This window comes from Vombatus ursinus, unplaced genomic scaffold (genome assembly GCF_900497805.2).
Source record: "Vombatus ursinus unplaced genomic scaffold, bare-nosed wombat genome assembly UNPS02015255.1, whole genome shotgun sequence".
NCBI classification, from domain to species: Eukaryota; Metazoa; Chordata; class Mammalia; order Diprotodontia; family Vombatidae; genus Vombatus; species Vombatus ursinus.
In genome coordinates this window covers 11,036,413-11,054,468 of record NW_020955033.1, presented here as the reverse complement: position 1 = coordinate 11,054,468, position 18,056 = coordinate 11,036,413, and the positions used below count along the sequence as shown (strand labels likewise).

The window sequence follows — 18,056 nt, the reverse complement described above, 5'->3', positions numbered from 1 at the left end:
AGAACTTGTCCTTAAAGTGCTAAATGCGTGTTTGCATGTGTATGTGAAGCGAATAAAAATTAATTTTATTTGGGGATATTTTTGAGAAATTTGCAGTACCCTATGTGAAATAATTGGAAGACACTCTGTGGTACTATTTGGAATCACATTATCCCAATGAAATATTTTTATTTATGAATATTAAATATTATTGGCTTTCTGTATTATGCATAAGTATTATACAAGATATATTAAAGACATTTTGTGGTCAGACAAACCATAGATCTCTGTCTGGAGCAAGAGTTGCGATAAGATATTTTTTAAATGTCCAACTTGAATTTGAGACATTGGAAATGACAGTAAATTTGAGTTACGTTTATTTGGTTTTTATTTTATGTATTGTTTCTTTTTTACTCTTTATATCCTCCTATTTTAATTAGTCTGAGGCTTAAGCATCTAGAATTTCTGTTATGACTCTCTGAGTCAAGGGCAAGAGCAACATATGTTAGGTTTTAAAGCAGGTGAATTATTTTATATAACGACATTAAAAATAACATCACTGCACCTTGTCATTTTTATATTGGATTCACTTCCAATTGTAATGTTAGTATCTTCCTGCCAACTTCCTACTGAAAACCTGTAATTCTGACAGTTTCACTATATTGAGACTCCAAAAATCTGGCATAATCATTATCGCTAGCTTCAAGTTGTACATGGTTTTGCCTGAAAGATGTAATGAAAGAAAAATTCTTTTGTGATGCTCAGTAAAATATTTCATGACTTTCCTTGTCTGGAATTTCTCCATTGAACAAAATTTCTAGAGAGAGGGCTTCATCTTCATAGGTGTGTTCAGGCCCCCTCTAAAAAAACAACAAATTATCTTTTGATTGGGAAGAATGATGGCTAAAAACTGTAGGAATTTTATGGAGAAAGGCACTACATAAATACAAAGTACAATTACTATATATTGTATTTCATCTATTAGTAACTTGTACTCTAGGCAAATTATTATTACTGTTTTTGTATAGTGTTCTTGTTAGATTCAAATGAATTAATGTATGTAAAGCTCTAGCAATAGTCAATTGCTAGTATAGTTGTTACCATTACAGTGTTATATTGTCAGGGTCAAATTTTAATGAAGTCAAATTAAACCATGGGAAAAGAAAATATTTTTATACTAAAAATAATTTTAATGAGTGCCTCAGTGTATTGCATATAAATTTTATTAACTAGAATGCAAATACATGCTGAATTGATATCATATGTGTACCTGCTAGTCAGAGTAGGTGGAAATTTTTGACTTTTCTGTCTTATCTATAACCCTTAAGCAGCAGCCTTGCCCATATTGTGGCAAGATGATGATTTTACTTGTAGGTGGCTCTTCAAGTATAGTGCCAAGTTGCATTTTCTGACTGACAAGTACAGTTACATGCTTGGGAACCTCAATAGATCTGGGATTTTTTCTTCCAGAACATTTATTAACATAGTTAGAACTCCAGAAGAAAGTTAAAGGGACTTCATTATCAGCATTATTTAGTTTTCAGTCCCTAATCTGATTTAATGTATAGTATTTTGGAGAGTCTGAAGTTAATGGGAACACCATAGTTTGCCTATTTCTGTCCCCCAAGTTAGCCCCCCCCCCAATTTTTTTTCTTGCATCATACCCTTAAGCATATTCAGGGGAGAATGTGAATGTTAAGATATAGATATTACAAATGCATTTGTGAATTTTCATTAAGATATTTGAGTGTGTGTTTTTGATTTAGTTGTTTTTATATTTATTGTTATATGGATGGCTGTTTAAGAAATTCAGTTTAATTTAGACCTTGGCATCTGATGGCTTCACAGGAGAACGTACCAGCTGATGATATTAGTATGAGAATTACTTAGCTGACTCATTTCTTAATCTCTTGTTTAAAATATCTTAATTGAGAATAGGCTATAACTGGTAGAAGTTATATCTTAAGAATGTATGAAGACATAGAAACTTCACCATGTGAAAAAATGCAACCTCTCAAGTAACTTAAATATTTGTAATTTCAAATCAGTTCTTCCTTAGTTTTTCTTATTATTCTTTTGTTGCCTTTCATCCTATAGGGTACAGCTGCCCTTGAACTTCGTAGTTTTTGATCATTCATGTGCAGCCATCAAATTGTCTGTAACATTTTAAAACTGAGGCTTCATGGTGTTTGTGAAATAATTTCACATAAATGTTTGGACTTTGGTTTCTTTAGAATGTGATGCTAGTTGCTGTATGAAGAAAAGCATAATTATAATTCACAGACTTTTTGCCTGAAGCCTATAGGACAGATGCATCTGATTAACTTTGGTGAAACTGGCCTGTTATTGTAATGTAGATGTTTTCAGGGTTGGGAGGCTATTTTAAAAGGCATGCATGATTTTTTTTAAAGAGACAGTGAACATTTTGCAACAGATATTCTACCTTAGACTGCTTCATTTTTGCAAAATTTTATTTTCTAGTGGGACTTCTCCATTAGCCTGTCTGAATGCAATGCTTCACACCAATACTCGTGTAGGGGATGGGACATTCTTCAAAATCCCTGGGAAATCAGGACTTTATGCTCTTAAAGTAAGTTGGATTGTTCTGCAAATTTTATCTGTTAATTTATGAATACATTTTTACTAATTTATAAGAAAATAGAATAGAAACAAAATTAGACTCATGGAGAGGAGAGTAGTGTAGTAGTACACAGGTATTGACCCTAAAACCTAATCGTTTTCATATGTTTTAGAAAGCAATTGCAAAAAGAGAATAAGTTGACACTTTATTTTTCAGGAAGAGTTATCTCTGTTCTTGGTTTTGACATATGGCCAAAAAAAAAAAAAAAGAATTGTTTCTTGAAGTGTTTTTATTTTTTCGGAATTCTAGGTGGGAAGTTCTTGGATTGTAAGCCACTTCATGATGAAGTGTTGTTTGTGAAAAAAATTTGTTTTTTTAATTTGAAAATAGGATGATCCAGAGGAAATAATAGTAATTAAATCTGCAGACTTTATAAGAGTGGAGTAATTGAAAAGGAGCACAAGATACCTGAAACTTAATTATTTCAACACCGTTAATTTTCTTTGTCATTAAAAATCTACATTAACTAGAATTCTTTTGGCAAAGTCTTACTGCTTTTTTTTTTTTTGCTTTAATAGCCTATATTTTGAAAGAGTAAAATCAGTGTGACCTTTATTACTTACAATTTTAAAAGGCAAGATTTTTCCTTAAAGGTTGATGGTCAGTATTTATAATTTATTACCTTATCTTAACAAGATTTTTATTTTTTAAAAAAGCTCATTATGCTAAAAGATACTTTTGACTGTTATCCAGATATTTTTTCTTGGATGCTGAATACCAGGCTCTAGCCATTATATTGGAATTTTTAAAAATTACAGTTTTTTTTTTTAAGTAATTTACTTACTTGTTTCTCCTTTATAGCGAGCAACCTGGGCATATAGGTCACTGACTAAACTCCAAAATCTTTAACAATTTTTTTTTGGGGGGCACAAGGAATGAGGGATAAAAGAAGGAAAACAAAACAAATTCACTTTGTGTATATGTATGTTAGAATAGAGGCACTTATGTTATAAATAGAAGATCTTTTAATTTTTCAGAAGTCATTATTAGTTGTTTCATTTTCAGTTTTTTTCTCTTAAGTAATGACTATTACAGATGAAGGTAATTGCTATTGAAATTCAAAATCATATCTTGTGATAATTTACTGTACATATTTTTAAAATATTGTGAATATTTTGAGTTGCTAATTTGTATTTTTTTCTATTTCTCTCCCTTGTGCTATAGAAGGAAGAATCTTCATGCCCAGCTGATGGAACATTGGATTTAGGCTGTGAATCAGAATTAGATGGCACTGAAATGGCTGAAGCAAACAATAGTAATGGAGAAGAAAATGGAGGTAGGTGTGAAGAATTTCAGGAAATGTGACTTTCTTCTGTTATGTATTCTACTTGCATGCAATTATAATAATTTGTTTCAAAATGGTATAGATTTAGTAAAGGAAATATTTTTTTTCTACATCCTTACATTCTAGATGTGTGCTCAGTGCATGTTCATGCAGAGGTTTGAGCACTAAAAGAGATGGTTTGAAGGATAGAGAGGTGTGTGTGGGGGGGTATTTATTGTTCTGGGAAATTACGTTTTTTCCTGCAGTGTTCTTAGTAGATAGATTTCTCTTATGAGATGACAATAAGGGATATAAGGTTTCTAGTGAATCAGTTCTGGATGAAAATTAAAAAAACCCACGTTCCACCTTTCAATCTGCTGATTTTCTGTGTGATCGTGGGTGGGTTCCATAACCTGAAATGAAAAATGAATGCTTATTTTTTAAGACACATTATGTTCTTGGTTGTTGTACTAAATAAAGTATTAAGCTCTTTTATTTTCTGTATTGAACCATTTTTTTAAATCAGTGACTGTGAAGAGTGACTGAAGTATTTATTCTTAGAATTCTAAGATAAATGAAGTTATAACATTGAAGACTTTTGTGTTACTTTATGTGTATAATACATGGCATAGAATAAGTGCTTAATAAATACATGTTGACTGTATGCTGGTATTTTGTACAGTTGCCCTACATGTGCAGCTTTATTTTATGCTCAGTCTGCTTTCCCATCAGTAGGCTCAAAAGGATGGTTTGGGAAGACAACTGTGTTAGCATAGTCGCCATGACTATTAATTAAATTTAAAAGCCTCATTTGAGCATTAGACTGAAGACATTACATTTTATTAAGTATAACAAAAGACTCTTTGTGGTCCTTAAACTAAATGGATGCTCTCATGCTGGTGTGCTTTTTGATAGTCTTTATGAGGTTAGTGGTAATGGTTGTCAAGTAGTCTTCTCTAGCTAACACTACAGAAGTTTTTCAAGGTCTTTCATTACAAGCTTGAAGACATGCTTTATGTGTGGAGTTTTTCTTACTATCTCACCTGTGATCAGGGTAGGCTGTCACATATCATCCGAACACTCATATTATTCTAGTTACAATTTGGACCAGGATAGATTGCTGTCACATAGAATTATGGAGACAACAGTAGCAGAGATATGCATAGCAGTCTCTGATTTCTTGGTGGTTCAATTGTGGCGACAGGAAATAGACTTTTATACTTAATGATTAAATATAAAAATAATTTTTGAGGGACCACTCTACTTGAAACTTCTGTCAGAGCTAGCTGTGGTATTGTGGCAAGGACACTGTATTTAAAATCAGAGGATACGGGTTGTAGTTCCAACTTTGCTATTTGCTACCTTTGTAATCTCAAATTACTTTACCTTTCTAGGATTCACTTTCCTAATCTGTACATTGAACAGGTTTGGTTAAATGATCTCTAAGGTTGTTTTAAATCCTGGTTCCTGTGAACCCTTTGCCAAAAGTCATATTTTTTAATTTCATGTGAAATAAAACATATATATATCCAAACAAAATTACTATAACTAGTTTTCCCAAGAATTTTCTTTTCCCATTGAATTTTTTTTGGGGAGAATAGAAAGCAAGGGGCAACAGTACTATCCAGAACAGTAGTTTGTTTACTGAAACTTATAAATTGTTCCCCGTTTACTTCTGGCAGCAGACCACATTGCTCCTTTTTGGACAACATGCTTCCTGTCTACTTAAGCAGTACACAAAAGAGGATTTGCTTATTGTTGCAGTGGTAGGAGGCATTTGTAAACAAAGGCATTTGTATGAAATTAAAGAGACAAGGTCATGATTGCTCCACAAACTTCCATTTCTGTAGGCAAGATAAAGTTGAGTTTTAGGATTAAAGAGCTATAGGGAGAGCCCTTGCCTTGTCCAAATATCAAAGATCAGTATTTTTTTTTAAAGTGTCACTAACGAACCTGACCTGATGAGCCTTCTGTAAACAGTGCATTTTTTCAGCAGAAAATTGCTACATTTTAGTTCTATGTGTTTGGCTCAGATAGAATGCATGGAATTAGAATCAAGAAGATGTGAGTTTGAATCGTGCCTATGACATGTACTACCTGCATAAATGGGCACAGTCACTTAAAGTCTTTGAGCTTCAGTTTTCTCATCTGGAAAATGGGAATAATAATACTTGTAATAATATCTAAATCCTAGGATTTTTCTGGGGTTTAAATGAGGTAAATGAATGAATGAAAGGATGAATGAAAAAGTCTATAGTAAGTACTATGTACCAGGTATTTTACTAAGTTATTAGGGATGCAGTATACAAAAAAGAAAGACAGTCCTTGCCATAAAGGAGCTTACATTCTAATAATGTAAGCTACCCAGCCAGCTGCAATCCTTAAGACTCCTCCATCTTGTCCCCAGGAACCTCATCATTCATCACACCTTAGTACCCTCTGCCTCTGTGAGTGGAGGGTGTAGGGAAGAACTCCTCCCAAAGCATCCGTTAAGGAGGGTCTCCAGGCCAGTCAATTCTTCATTTACAACTGGCTGCATTCTTTGGATTTATTCATCATGCCCTTTCGTTCCCTACTTTTCCCCAGTATTTGGCACAATGCTTGGTACATAGTAGGTATTTAATAAATGTTAATTGAGTCAGTAATATTGGCAAACAATATATATAAAAGAAATAATATATATAAATCTCTACAGATTTTAAAACATTTGCTTTTTAAGAGTGAGCGCTGTAAGGGTAAGGGCTGTGTCTTAATTTTTGTATCTCACTATCTAGCATTATGGGAAGCTAGGTGGCACAGTGGATAGAGCACTGGGTTTTGAGTCAGGAAGACTCATTTTCATGAGTTCAGATTTGGTCTCACACACTAGCTGGGTGACCCTGGGCAAATCACTTAACCCTGTTTGCCTCAGTTAATCATCTGTAAAATGAGTTGGAGAAGGAAATGGCAAACTGTTCCAATATCTTTGCCAAGAAAACCCCTAAATGGGGTCAGAAAGAGTTGGTCATGACTGAAATGACTGAACATCTTAGCATTATGCTTGCTCTAAATATAGTTGGTGCTTAATAATTATTTCCTGATGTGTTTTCATAGGCTGAACTAAGTAATAATTTCAACTACACATAACTAACTAAAGGAATGGGGAAATTATTGTTCCAAAGGTAAACATACAAATATACTTAGGAAAGAATATGGGAGCAGTATATAGATCAGAAAATCACCATCTGTCATCATACTTTTACTTTTCCTCCCCTTCCTCTTTTGAAGAAACATCCTGGTAGAGTGGTTATGGAGAGACATCATGGCAGAGTGGTTATGGAGAAACATTATGGCAGAGTGGATAGTGTTTGATTTGGAGGCAGGGAGAACTGGACTCAAACCTTGGCTCTAATGCTTATTAGCTAGGTGACCTTGGGTATATTACTGAATTTCATCTTCATCTAAAAAAGAAGGATAATAGTAGCACCTATTTCACAAGATTGTTGTGAGGATCAAAATGAAAAATGCAAATCTTAAAAGTACCACATAAATGTGAACTAATATTATTATGTGATGAAAGAGTGGGGAGAGCTGATAGGAAATCAACTAATAGGAAATCTATATACATAGATACACATCTGTCTTTCTATCCATCTATCTGTCCATTGATATAGAATATATACTCAGGTGGTCACAGGATTTGTTGACATTTACAAGGAGACAGGAATTTTAGAGACAAGGAAGGAGTTCTCAAGTCTGCAAGCAGTGGCAAGACTAGGGGTGAGCTGTTTGGCCACAATGGACTTGCCTGGAGCAAAATTGTAATAAAGATATATTAATTCTATATTTACTCTATTTTGGTTCAGTTTTTAGGGCAACTGAGTTTTTGTTTTTTATATTGGACAGTATTTTAGGCAGACATTTACTCAGACATCTGTTGAAAGAAGTAATTCGTTTCCTGTTTGAGGGAACAGTGGGAATACTATCAGTCCTAATGTTTACAAGCACAGAGTAGTGTTCATTCATTTTTAATCCTCTTTGTAAGTTATACTGTATATATTTTGCTTAATGATTCTTTATTCAGCTCTTTGGCTTCCCAACTACTCATGTTAATAAGAATCAGATTCACCAACTAAAGAAAGTAAACTGTTCAAATTTTACAAGTTAAGCTCTAGAGATCAAAGAGTGATTTAGGTGAATCACTTGATATATCTATGTTGACAACCCATGACCATTTATGTCAATGTATGTATAGATCTATGTCACCCAAAGAAAATGTTTTGAATTTTATGAACTGTTTTGGTCAGAGATTCATGTGTGTTATTATTTGTGAGTTATTATTTATAAGCACATCTCAGAAGTTTGCTCACACATTTGCTGTTTTAAGTAGACTACCTACTGTTAAGGTACTTGCATAACATACTTATGCCAATTTTATTTGATATGTGACCATGTGTGAGTAGCACTTTTTTTACAGTATTTACCAGATTTTCTATTGACAGGGAAGCAAAGGAGTTGTTGTTTTTTTGGATCTCATTATGCTTCACATTGGAAATCAACATCAACTGTGCCCTTTATTTTTAAAATGGGGATTCTCAAAGCAATTATGGAGAAACTGGAGAAAGTACAGTTTTCATCCAGCATAGATCAAACAGTGGTCTGCTTGTTATTAAGCCTAATAACTCTCAGGGATGAAGCAGCATTGTAGTGGAGGGCTTCAGTATTCTAAAGCATTCTTTATTAAAAAGAAAGAAAAAAAAACTGATAGAGAACATATATTCTATCCTTCAGTCTGTAGGATTTTTAGTAAAAATAATGATTCAGTCACCCCCCAAAATTACCCTTTGTGACCAACTTTTATAATGGGCTCCTGATTTTATGCTTTTTGACAAATTTGTTGTTAACTTAATGAAACTTTATTCATTTGGTTATTTGTTTTCTTTGGCCCAGAGGCTGATCTTTTCCTTTTTAGAAATGGAAAAATGCTGTCAGATGGCCTGAAGTATATGGATAAAGATCTTTGTTGAGATATCAGTTACATATGGTTAAGCAGCTTCTCAGGGTGCACAATTGCCTAGAGAAAACTGAAGGTAGCTTTTTGGTTCTGGGGCCATCTGGCAGTAGTCACATTGACATTTCATCAGCAGCAGTTCAAACACTAGTACAAGAAGGAAAGGTGAAAGCCTTCATGGGTGCAGAAGAAAGTGAGGAGAACTTCTTTAAATTATTGTTATAGATCTATCCTACTGTTATCCCTTTGGATTATATTTCCTAACGCTTTGAAATAGACTTTTTCTTGCTAGATTTTCTGTGATTTTCCAGGAACATTTTCCCTACTCTTCAATGAGAGTTTTTATAAACTTTAGATAATGTTCTATGAAGGGGTGATGGGAAAGAATGTGTATGAATCCCTGAGAATGTCTCTTATAACAGCTGGAGCAGGGACTGACAGACAGCCCAGGCTGAGCTCAAACAGCTCCACACATTAAACCTCAGACAGACAGACACTGGTGTGTGTGTGTGTAAGTGTGTGTACATGTGTGTGTATAAGTGCATGTGCATGTGTGTACACACATGTCAGTAACCTGATGGTGGGTCTGCCTGCCTCAAGCCTCTTTCTACTTCAATCCATCCTCTACTCAGCCACTAAAATGATTTTCCTAAAGTGAAGGTCCCATCATGTCACCCTTCCCCTCGACCCCACTCAATAATTGCCTCTAGGAGCAAATATAAAATACTCTGACAATCAAAGTCCTTCCTAACCTAGCCCCTTCCGACCTTTCCTGTCTTCTGACACCTTCCTTCCCAACACATATTCTTTGATTCAGTGACACTAGCCTCCTGGCTGTCCCGCAAACAAGATACTCTGTTTCTTGGGGCTAGGCATTTTCTCTGGCTGTCCTCCATGCCTGGAATATTCTCCCTCCTTTCCTTTGACTATTGACCTCCCCAACTTCCTTTATGGGTCAACTAAAATCCTTCCTTTGTAGGGAAGCCTTCTCTAATCCCTCTTAATTACAGTGCTTTCCTTCTTTTAATTACTTCCCATTATTCTCTATATAGCTTGCTTTGTATATATTTATTTGCCTGTTGTCTCTCCCATTAGATTGTAAACCCATTGAGGGCAGGGACTATATTCTGCCTCTTTTTGTATCCCCAGTTCTTAGCATAGTGCCTGGCATATAGTTGGTACTTAATATATGCTTAATGAATTGAGTGAGGAAGGAGAAGTATTGCAGGGTATGGGGTTTTAAGATAGGAAGAATATGGAAAGGACTATTCCAAGAAATGCGTAGGTCAGAGAGCAGTGGTTGTCACCCAACACATTGTTACCAGTTTTTACTCATATTCTTTTCTAGAGTAGGACGATTTTTCTATGTTACAAAGAGTTTGTACTTTCTTTTCAATAGTATTAACCAGTATTGGCATCTGCTTTGTGCTGGAGAATTAGAAAAATTCCTCAACTCTGGAAATTATGCCATTGTACTTACAGATGGAAGAAAACACAGGAGGGTTAACACTTTTCAAACAGAAAGAGTCGTTATCAAGAAATGAAAGATGTCTTTCTACATATTTCTGTTACCATTTTCTCATTTTTATTGAAACCTGCAAGTTCCGTAAAATACTGAATGTATATATGTGATGTCTCACTATGTATTTTCTTTTATAAAGGGTGTGCGGACATCTGTTCACTCTCTAACCTGAGTCAACTCACTCCACCTTGCCCTGGCAGGTCTAGGTTCCCAGAGGATTAAACATCATTAGGTTCTGTTTGAACTTTATTTGAATCCTAGGGGCTTCTGGGCTGAGCTTGATACAGGCCTGTCCCTTGGTAAGTTAAGTTCAATATCAGAACAAAATGAGTTGGTCATTCTACAGTTAACAAAAGGAGATTTACTTAGCCATAGCAGTAGACGATTTCAACAAATATAGGCGTTGAGAGACTCCTGAATTAATTCTACTGAGCAAAGCTCCCATCACTATCCATTATCCAAGCATGTGGAGGTCCCTCTAGCTCCCTGGGAGTGCTTTGTTCTCTGGCAATGAGGAAGTGATGTGATGTCAACTGTCTGGGCCCTTAGTCCCTTGAGCCAAACCAGAGGCATGTCTCAGTACCTTTTAAGGAAAATCTAGCCTAATTTGCATGGGAGAGGGGTTAGGATATTGTTTCTACCACTCTTCACTCATTTATGGTAAGGTCTGTAAGGCTTCAATGGGATCTTCCACCACTTAAATGACCTTAGGACAGTTAATGTTCAATCCCAACCTACCACACTGTTCATGAAGCCTGATATTGGCAGCAGTAAAAGAAGAAGAGAAAAACTAAAACAGAAACATAACAATAGCAAAACAATCAAGGAAACAATTCCTCTAAGGAGTTACTGAATCCGAAAGAGTCCCAGGAAGGATTTGAGTCCCAGGTCTAAAAAATCAGATTCACGTGGCAGATGCTACCAAATATTTTCAGTTCATAGCGAGTCAGTGTAAAAACTTGAATGTCTTCCCTTCACTCCCCACTCCCACTCCCACCCCCAGAAAAGGATCTTGCTCCCTTACTGAGAACATCAAAGCCATTCAATGTGAGGTTCCTCTTTTCTTTTTTCGTTTCAGACCCTTTAATATCATCTCTTAATCTTTCTACCTTCTTCTTAGTCTTTGACAAATATTTGTAATATCTCCTTGCCAAGGCCAATCCCTTTACATGTATACTTAATCCCACCCCTTCCAATTTTTCCAGAAGTTTTGCATCCTGAATCATTCTCTTTTTATTTTGAATTTTCAACCCTTCTTTATCTGTTTTTTCCTTCTCTGCTTTCTTCAAATATTCCCAAATGGATCTTTATCCTTAAAGAAAAAAAATCATTAGACTCTATCATCATCTTAAACTGTTGCCCAGTATTTCTCCCCAATTTCTCTGCCATACTCCTTGAAAAAGTTATCTGTACTTGCTGTCACTATGATAAAATGTAGATGACTTTGTTTAGCTTTGTAGACTGATTAGAACCACGCTCCAACCTATCTTTCCAGCCCCATTGGGTATTATTGCACCTTTCTCACTCTGGGATTCGGCCACAGTAGCCTTCTTTCTGTTCCTTACATACTATATACTGTATCCCATCCTAATGCCTTCTATCCATACAATAGAAGCCATGTAGTCCAATCCACAACAGAAAAAAAAAATCTCCCTACTATTGCACATTGTATAAATGATCATCTTGCTTCTGCTATGAGGGAGAATCTACTTCATTTTGAAGCAGTCCTTTAGGTTTCAGATAATTCTGAGTATTAAGACTCTCCACCTACATAAAGCTTAAATCTCTGGCTCTTTATAATTCCTACCCATTTGTTGTAGTTTTGTTTTTTGGGCCAAGAAGAACAAGTCTAATTTACCTTACAGGGAAAAGCCCTTATAAAGCTTGAAGATGAAGTAAATTAGATGTCTGAGGAGGGATAGGGTAAAAAGAGAAAGAGAGAAGGATAAACAGTGAGGAAAAATAGAATGGAGGGAAATATACTACTAGTATAATTATAACTTTGAATGTGAATGGGAAGAACTCACCCATAAAACAGAAACAGGTAGCAGAATGGATTAAAAACCAGAATCCAACAACATGTTATTTACAAGAAACATATTTAAAAATGAGAGCTACACATGCTACACATACAACAAAAATAAAGGACTAGAGTAGAATTTATTATGCTTCATCTAATACAAAAAAAGGGGGGCTAGCAATCATGATCTCAGACAAAGATTATGATAAAAGGTACCGTAAATAATGAAGTAATACCATTACTAAACCAATATGCACCAAATCATATAGTATCCAGTTTTTTAAGGAAAAAGTAAATGAATTATGGGTGGAAATAGATAGTAAAACTATAAAAATGGGGGACTTCAATCTTCCTCTCTCACAACTAGATAAGTTTAACCAAAAAATGAATAAGAAAGAAGTCAAGGAGATGAATAGAATCTTAGATAATAATATTATTATTATATAATCATCTTTTAATTATTTTTATTATATAGATTGTATATAATATATAATTTATATTTACATATATTTATATTTATATGTATAATTTATATATGATTTATGTATGTGATTATATAATATATAAATTATAAGTAATATAAATATATAATATATATTATATAATAATCTTAGATAATAATAATAATAAAACTGAGTGTAAAAAAAATCATTGAACTAAAAAAAGGAGTTGGTTTTATGAAAAAAATACAATAAAAAATATAAATCATTGGTTAATATGACTTTAAAAAAAAAGAGAACACCAAATCACTAGTATTAAAAATGAAAAGGGTGAATATACCGCTAATGAAGATGAAATCCAAGCAATTAGTAGGAGTTATTTTGCCCAATTTTATGCCAGTAAATTTAATAATTTAATATAATTTTGAACCATGATTACCATTATTATTATTTATACTTTTCTTGGCCCAGAATACCAACTTTATTCATTTCGTTGGCCAGCCTTTAGTAACTCACATGTCTCTTCTATTCTGAGCAATTTGCCATCATTTCATCCTAATATTTAACAGAAAGGCAGAAAAGCTTTGATTCAAATCCTGCCTCTAACACATACAAGTATGTGACAATGGGGAAGTTACTATTTTCTCAGTGTCCCAGATGGCTCTCTAAAACTACATTATGGATGAGTTGGTAATTTTTGTTAGTGGAAGGAGTTTTCACATTGGTAGTTTTCTACACAGATAAAATTACAGGTCAGGAACAAAAGAAATATCATCATCATCACTAGCATTTATATAGCATCTACTATTTCCCAAACACTGTGCCAGGAGTTGTACTGAGAACTCCTTTGATTCTTAAACAACACTGAGAGGGAGGTGCTGTTATTATCTATTTTGCAGTTGCGTGAACTGAGGCAATCAGAGATTAAGTAATGTGTCCAGGGTTATATAGCTAATAGTTGTCTAAGGTGAGATTTAAACTTAAGTATTCATGACTTTCAGCATACTGCTCTATCCACTACACTACCTACATTTCGGAACATCTGACATATTCACGTACAAGTGTGAGTACTGTACATTAAAAAATGTTCTATATATAATGATTTGTGGATTATCTGCCATTTGGAGTCATCTGCCTTTCTGCTAATCTTCATTAGTGAAGTTAGTTGGGACCTAATTGTATTTTCTGGTGATACCTTGTTAAAATGCTGTTTCATAGTATAATTATCTGTTCTGGTATCTGCATTTAAGATTATTTGTTTAAAAAAGTTATTATAATGACAGTAGTGACTATGACTAGTCTACTAACGTCAAAATCACATCTCAAGTAAGGCTCTGATATGACTTGTGTACTGAACTGCTTCAGTTAGCAACCTAATGTAATGGAAAAGAGTACGGTATTTGGACATGAGTTCAGATTTTACCTCTGATATTTATTACCTCTAGGATTGTCTTTTGCCTCTCTTTGTATCCCCAGTGTTTAGTGCGGTGCCTGGTGCATAATAAGTGCTTAATAAATATTTGTTGATTGAATGATTGATTGTGACTCTTGGGCAAGTTACTTAACCCCTTTGATCTCAGTTTCTTCATTTGTAAAAAGAGGGAGTTAAATAGTCTTTAAGATCCTTTACAGCTACAAATCTCTGACTCAATGTTTCTCTCAGAACTATCTCTCAGAATTAAAAGTCAGTGAGTAAACAAACATTTATTGGGGTAGCTAGGTAGTGGATACAGCTTCAGCCTTAGAATCAGGAGGACCTAAGTTCAAATGTGGCCTCAGACACTTTGACGCTTACTAGCTGTGTGACCCTGGGCAAGTCACTTAACCCCAATTACCTCACCAAAAAAGCAAAAAACAAAATAAAACATTTGTTAACCTACCATTTTTTGCCAGGTACTGTGCTCTTAGCACTGTTGATACAAAGAAAAGCCCTAAAAGAAAAGAAACAGAAAGGGCTATTGGGAGAATAGTAGTTTAAAGTTCAAAGCTGGAGGGTGGGGTGGCACAAAACCAAGATGGTAGAGTAAAGGCAGGGACTCACCTGAGTTCTCCCAATTTCTCCTCCAAACAACATTAAAATAAGTCCTTAAAACTAATTCTGGAGCAGCAGAACCAACAAAAGATGAGGTGAGACAGCCCAGGACAACTTAGAAGGTTGGCAAGAAAGGTCAGTCTCCCTGGGGTGAGAGTGGAATGCAGTCCAGTGTAGGTTGCACCTCAGCAGTCTAGCAGCAGGCCTTGGCTGGGGATGGTGGTGACTAAATTAGTGGTTGCTCTGGTTTCTGGAGCTCTTAGCCTATAGACTGTAAAGGGGTTGGAAAACTGGTCAGAAGGCAGTTACTGGAAACGCTTTGTTGGCATTGGGTTCAGGACTCTGTTGCATTGCCCACATGAGGTTCTGGGTTGCAGTCCCAGGGTGAGGAAGAAGACCAGCAGGAAAAGAGACCCTGGTCACAGTTCCAGGGCAGAAAAGAATGCTTGTGGTCCCTCACAGACCATAGCACAGGCCAGGAGAGCATTGACCACACCTCTCCTTAGATCCTAACACCTTGAAACAACTGAAATTTAACAGATTCTCAGAGCAAGCTCTGAACATAGCAGCACACAAAACCTGGAGCTTGGGATAGTGTCCCCTCCATGTCAGGAGCAGAGATCAACTTTAACATAAAGTTAAAAGTCAAGTAAAAGGCTGGGAAAATGAGCAAACATCCCCCTGCCCCTCCAAAAAAAAAAAAAATAGAACCTGACCATAATTACTATGGTGACAAGGAAGATCAAAACACAAATTCAGAAGAAGACAATGAGGTCAAAGAAGCTACATGCAAAGCCTCAAAGAAAAATGTGAATGGTCTCAGGCCCTGGAAGAACTCAAAAAGGATTTTAAAAATCAAATAAGAAAGGTTGAGAGAAAAATGAGGAAAGGAAATGAAAGTGGTGAAAGAAAGAGTTAACGGCTTGGTTAAAGGGGGCACAAAAAATACTGAAGAAAAGAACACCTTAAAAAACGAAATAGGCCAAATGGTAAAAGAGGCAAAAAATCCACTGAAGAGAAGAATTCCTTAAAAAGCAGAATTTGCCAAATGGAAAAAGAGGTACAAAAATTCACCAAAGAGAAGAACTACCTAAGAAAATAGGATTCACCAAATGGAAAAGGAGGTACAAAAGCTCACTGAAGAAAATAATTCCTTAAAAATTACAGTTTGGCAAGTGGAGGCTAATGATTCTAAGAGACATCAAGAAACAATAAAACAAAATAAGAAAAAATAGAAGAAAATGTGAAGTATCTCATTGGAAAAACAACTGACCTGGAAAACAGATCAAAGAGAGAGAATAATTTTACTATCTGAAGCAGCTTTTGATGATAGGAAGTATATTAGAGTAGACGGAGACCTGGATTAAATCAGGAGAGACTTGGGTACCAGTCCTGCCTCTGACACTTTCTATCTGTGTGACCATGGGCATGTTACTTCATATCTTTCAGTTTCCTCATATGCAAAATGGAAATCAAAGTAATAATTGAACTTCAGTGCTTGCAGAATGCTTTGCACACAATAGGTCATTTGATCTCACATGGTTTGATCTCTCCAAATGAAATAATGTATATAAAGTTTTTTGCAAGCATTAAAATATAATATAAATGTAGATTTTTTTTGATTCATCACTTCTTTTTTACTCCATTCTGATCTCTAATAACTTTCTATAAACTTGTCTTGCAATTTATTATCATAGACAGTTTGTACAGGTCTATAGGATAGAATGCTAGAGTGCCCTACCTCCTTATCTTTACTAAAAATTTGGAACCCAAATCACTTCAACTAGTACTGATAATCATTGCTTGGATCTGTGGACGCTAATGTGAGTTTCTATGAGGAGCTCTAATTTTACTGTTTTTGCCTGTATAGATGATTTTGGGTGATAATGTGTAGGGATTTCAGTAAGTAATAAAGGTCCTTGTACTGTGCTGTTCTTATTTCCCTTGGCCCACACACAATCCATTTATTATATCAACCACTATTATGTTTAAGTTAAGATTAAAAAAAAACCCACTTTATTTCAATGAAGCAAAACCACTGAAATTGGACTTTTCCTCTTCAAATAATTAAATTAGGGATTGATATCCATAGTTAGTGGCTTAGTAGTAGTTGTTCTCTTTCCCTTTGTGATGCACAGGAAACTTTATGGTTTGGGTGTCATATTTTCCCTAATTAATCTTGGGATGTGAGGCTTTTTTGACTTAGGAAAAATATGACTTAAAAAAGTTATTTTGTATCATTGTTCTTTGCCACAACCTGTACTTTGCTTTGAGGAATTTCCTTATTTTCTGTCTCCCTCTCTTTTAACTAAAATAATTTAAAATAAATAACATGGAAATTTAATTTTCATTTTTAAAAAGAGTTTTCTTTTAAATTTTAAAGTCATACTTAAAAGATGTCAAATGTCAAGCTAACCTGTCAAAATGTGAGTTTGAGAGTGAGATGGTGAAGGATATATTTGAAAATAAAAGAACTTTTAAAATATGGACTTTATTCTTATAAGTATATATTAAAATCTCTTAATGTCAAAACCTGTCTAAAAGATGGAGAAACTTTAATACTTTAATCATTTATTTAATACTTTAATCATTATTCTCTTCAATCAACAGTAATGCCTTTTCTCTCAATTGTTATGAAAGAAAACATCAAAATAAAGAAGAAAGCACAACACTAAGACTTTCCCTGCCAAATAAAATTTTGTTGTTGGGCAAAATTTTAAGTATGAGTTTACAGGCTAAGAGCTAGATAGCTCAGTGGATAGAGCACTGGGCCTGGAATCAAATCTGGCCTCAGACACTTACTGGCTCTATGACCCTGGCAAGTCACTTAACTTTTGCCTAGGAGACAAGTAGGTGGCTCAGTGGATAGAGTGCTGGGCCTGGAGTCAGGAAGACCTGAGTTCAAATGTGGTCTCAAAACACTTATTAGCTCTGTGCCCCTGGACAAGTCACTTAACCTCTGTTTACCTTAATACACTGGAGAAGGAAATGGCAAATCACTTCAGTGCCTTTGCAAGAAAACCCCATGGATAGCATGCTCCATGGGGGTCACAAATAGGGTTGCAGTAACCCTATATCATAGGGTTATTATGATGAAAGGACTTTGTGGAGTCTAAAGTTTTATTTACATGTGAGCTATTTATTATTATCATCACCATCTTGATCATC

At 34.9% G+C, this 18,056-nt stretch overlaps 1 protein-coding gene across 1 annotated transcript in view; it reads left to right on the top strand.

Moving 5' to 3' along the window:
* The window catches only part of LOC114031694 (putative Polycomb group protein ASXL3), a 205,001-nt gene that overhangs the window by 65,947 nt on the left and 120,998 nt on the right, over positions 1-18,056 (top strand). Inside the window, exons 2-3 of the mRNA XM_027846847.1 lie at positions 2,461-2,569; positions 3,785-3,896. Coding sequence (XP_027702648.1) covers positions 2,461-2,569; positions 3,785-3,896 — 221 coding nt within the window. The remainder of the gene's footprint in view (positions 1-2,460; positions 2,570-3,784; positions 3,897-18,056) is intronic.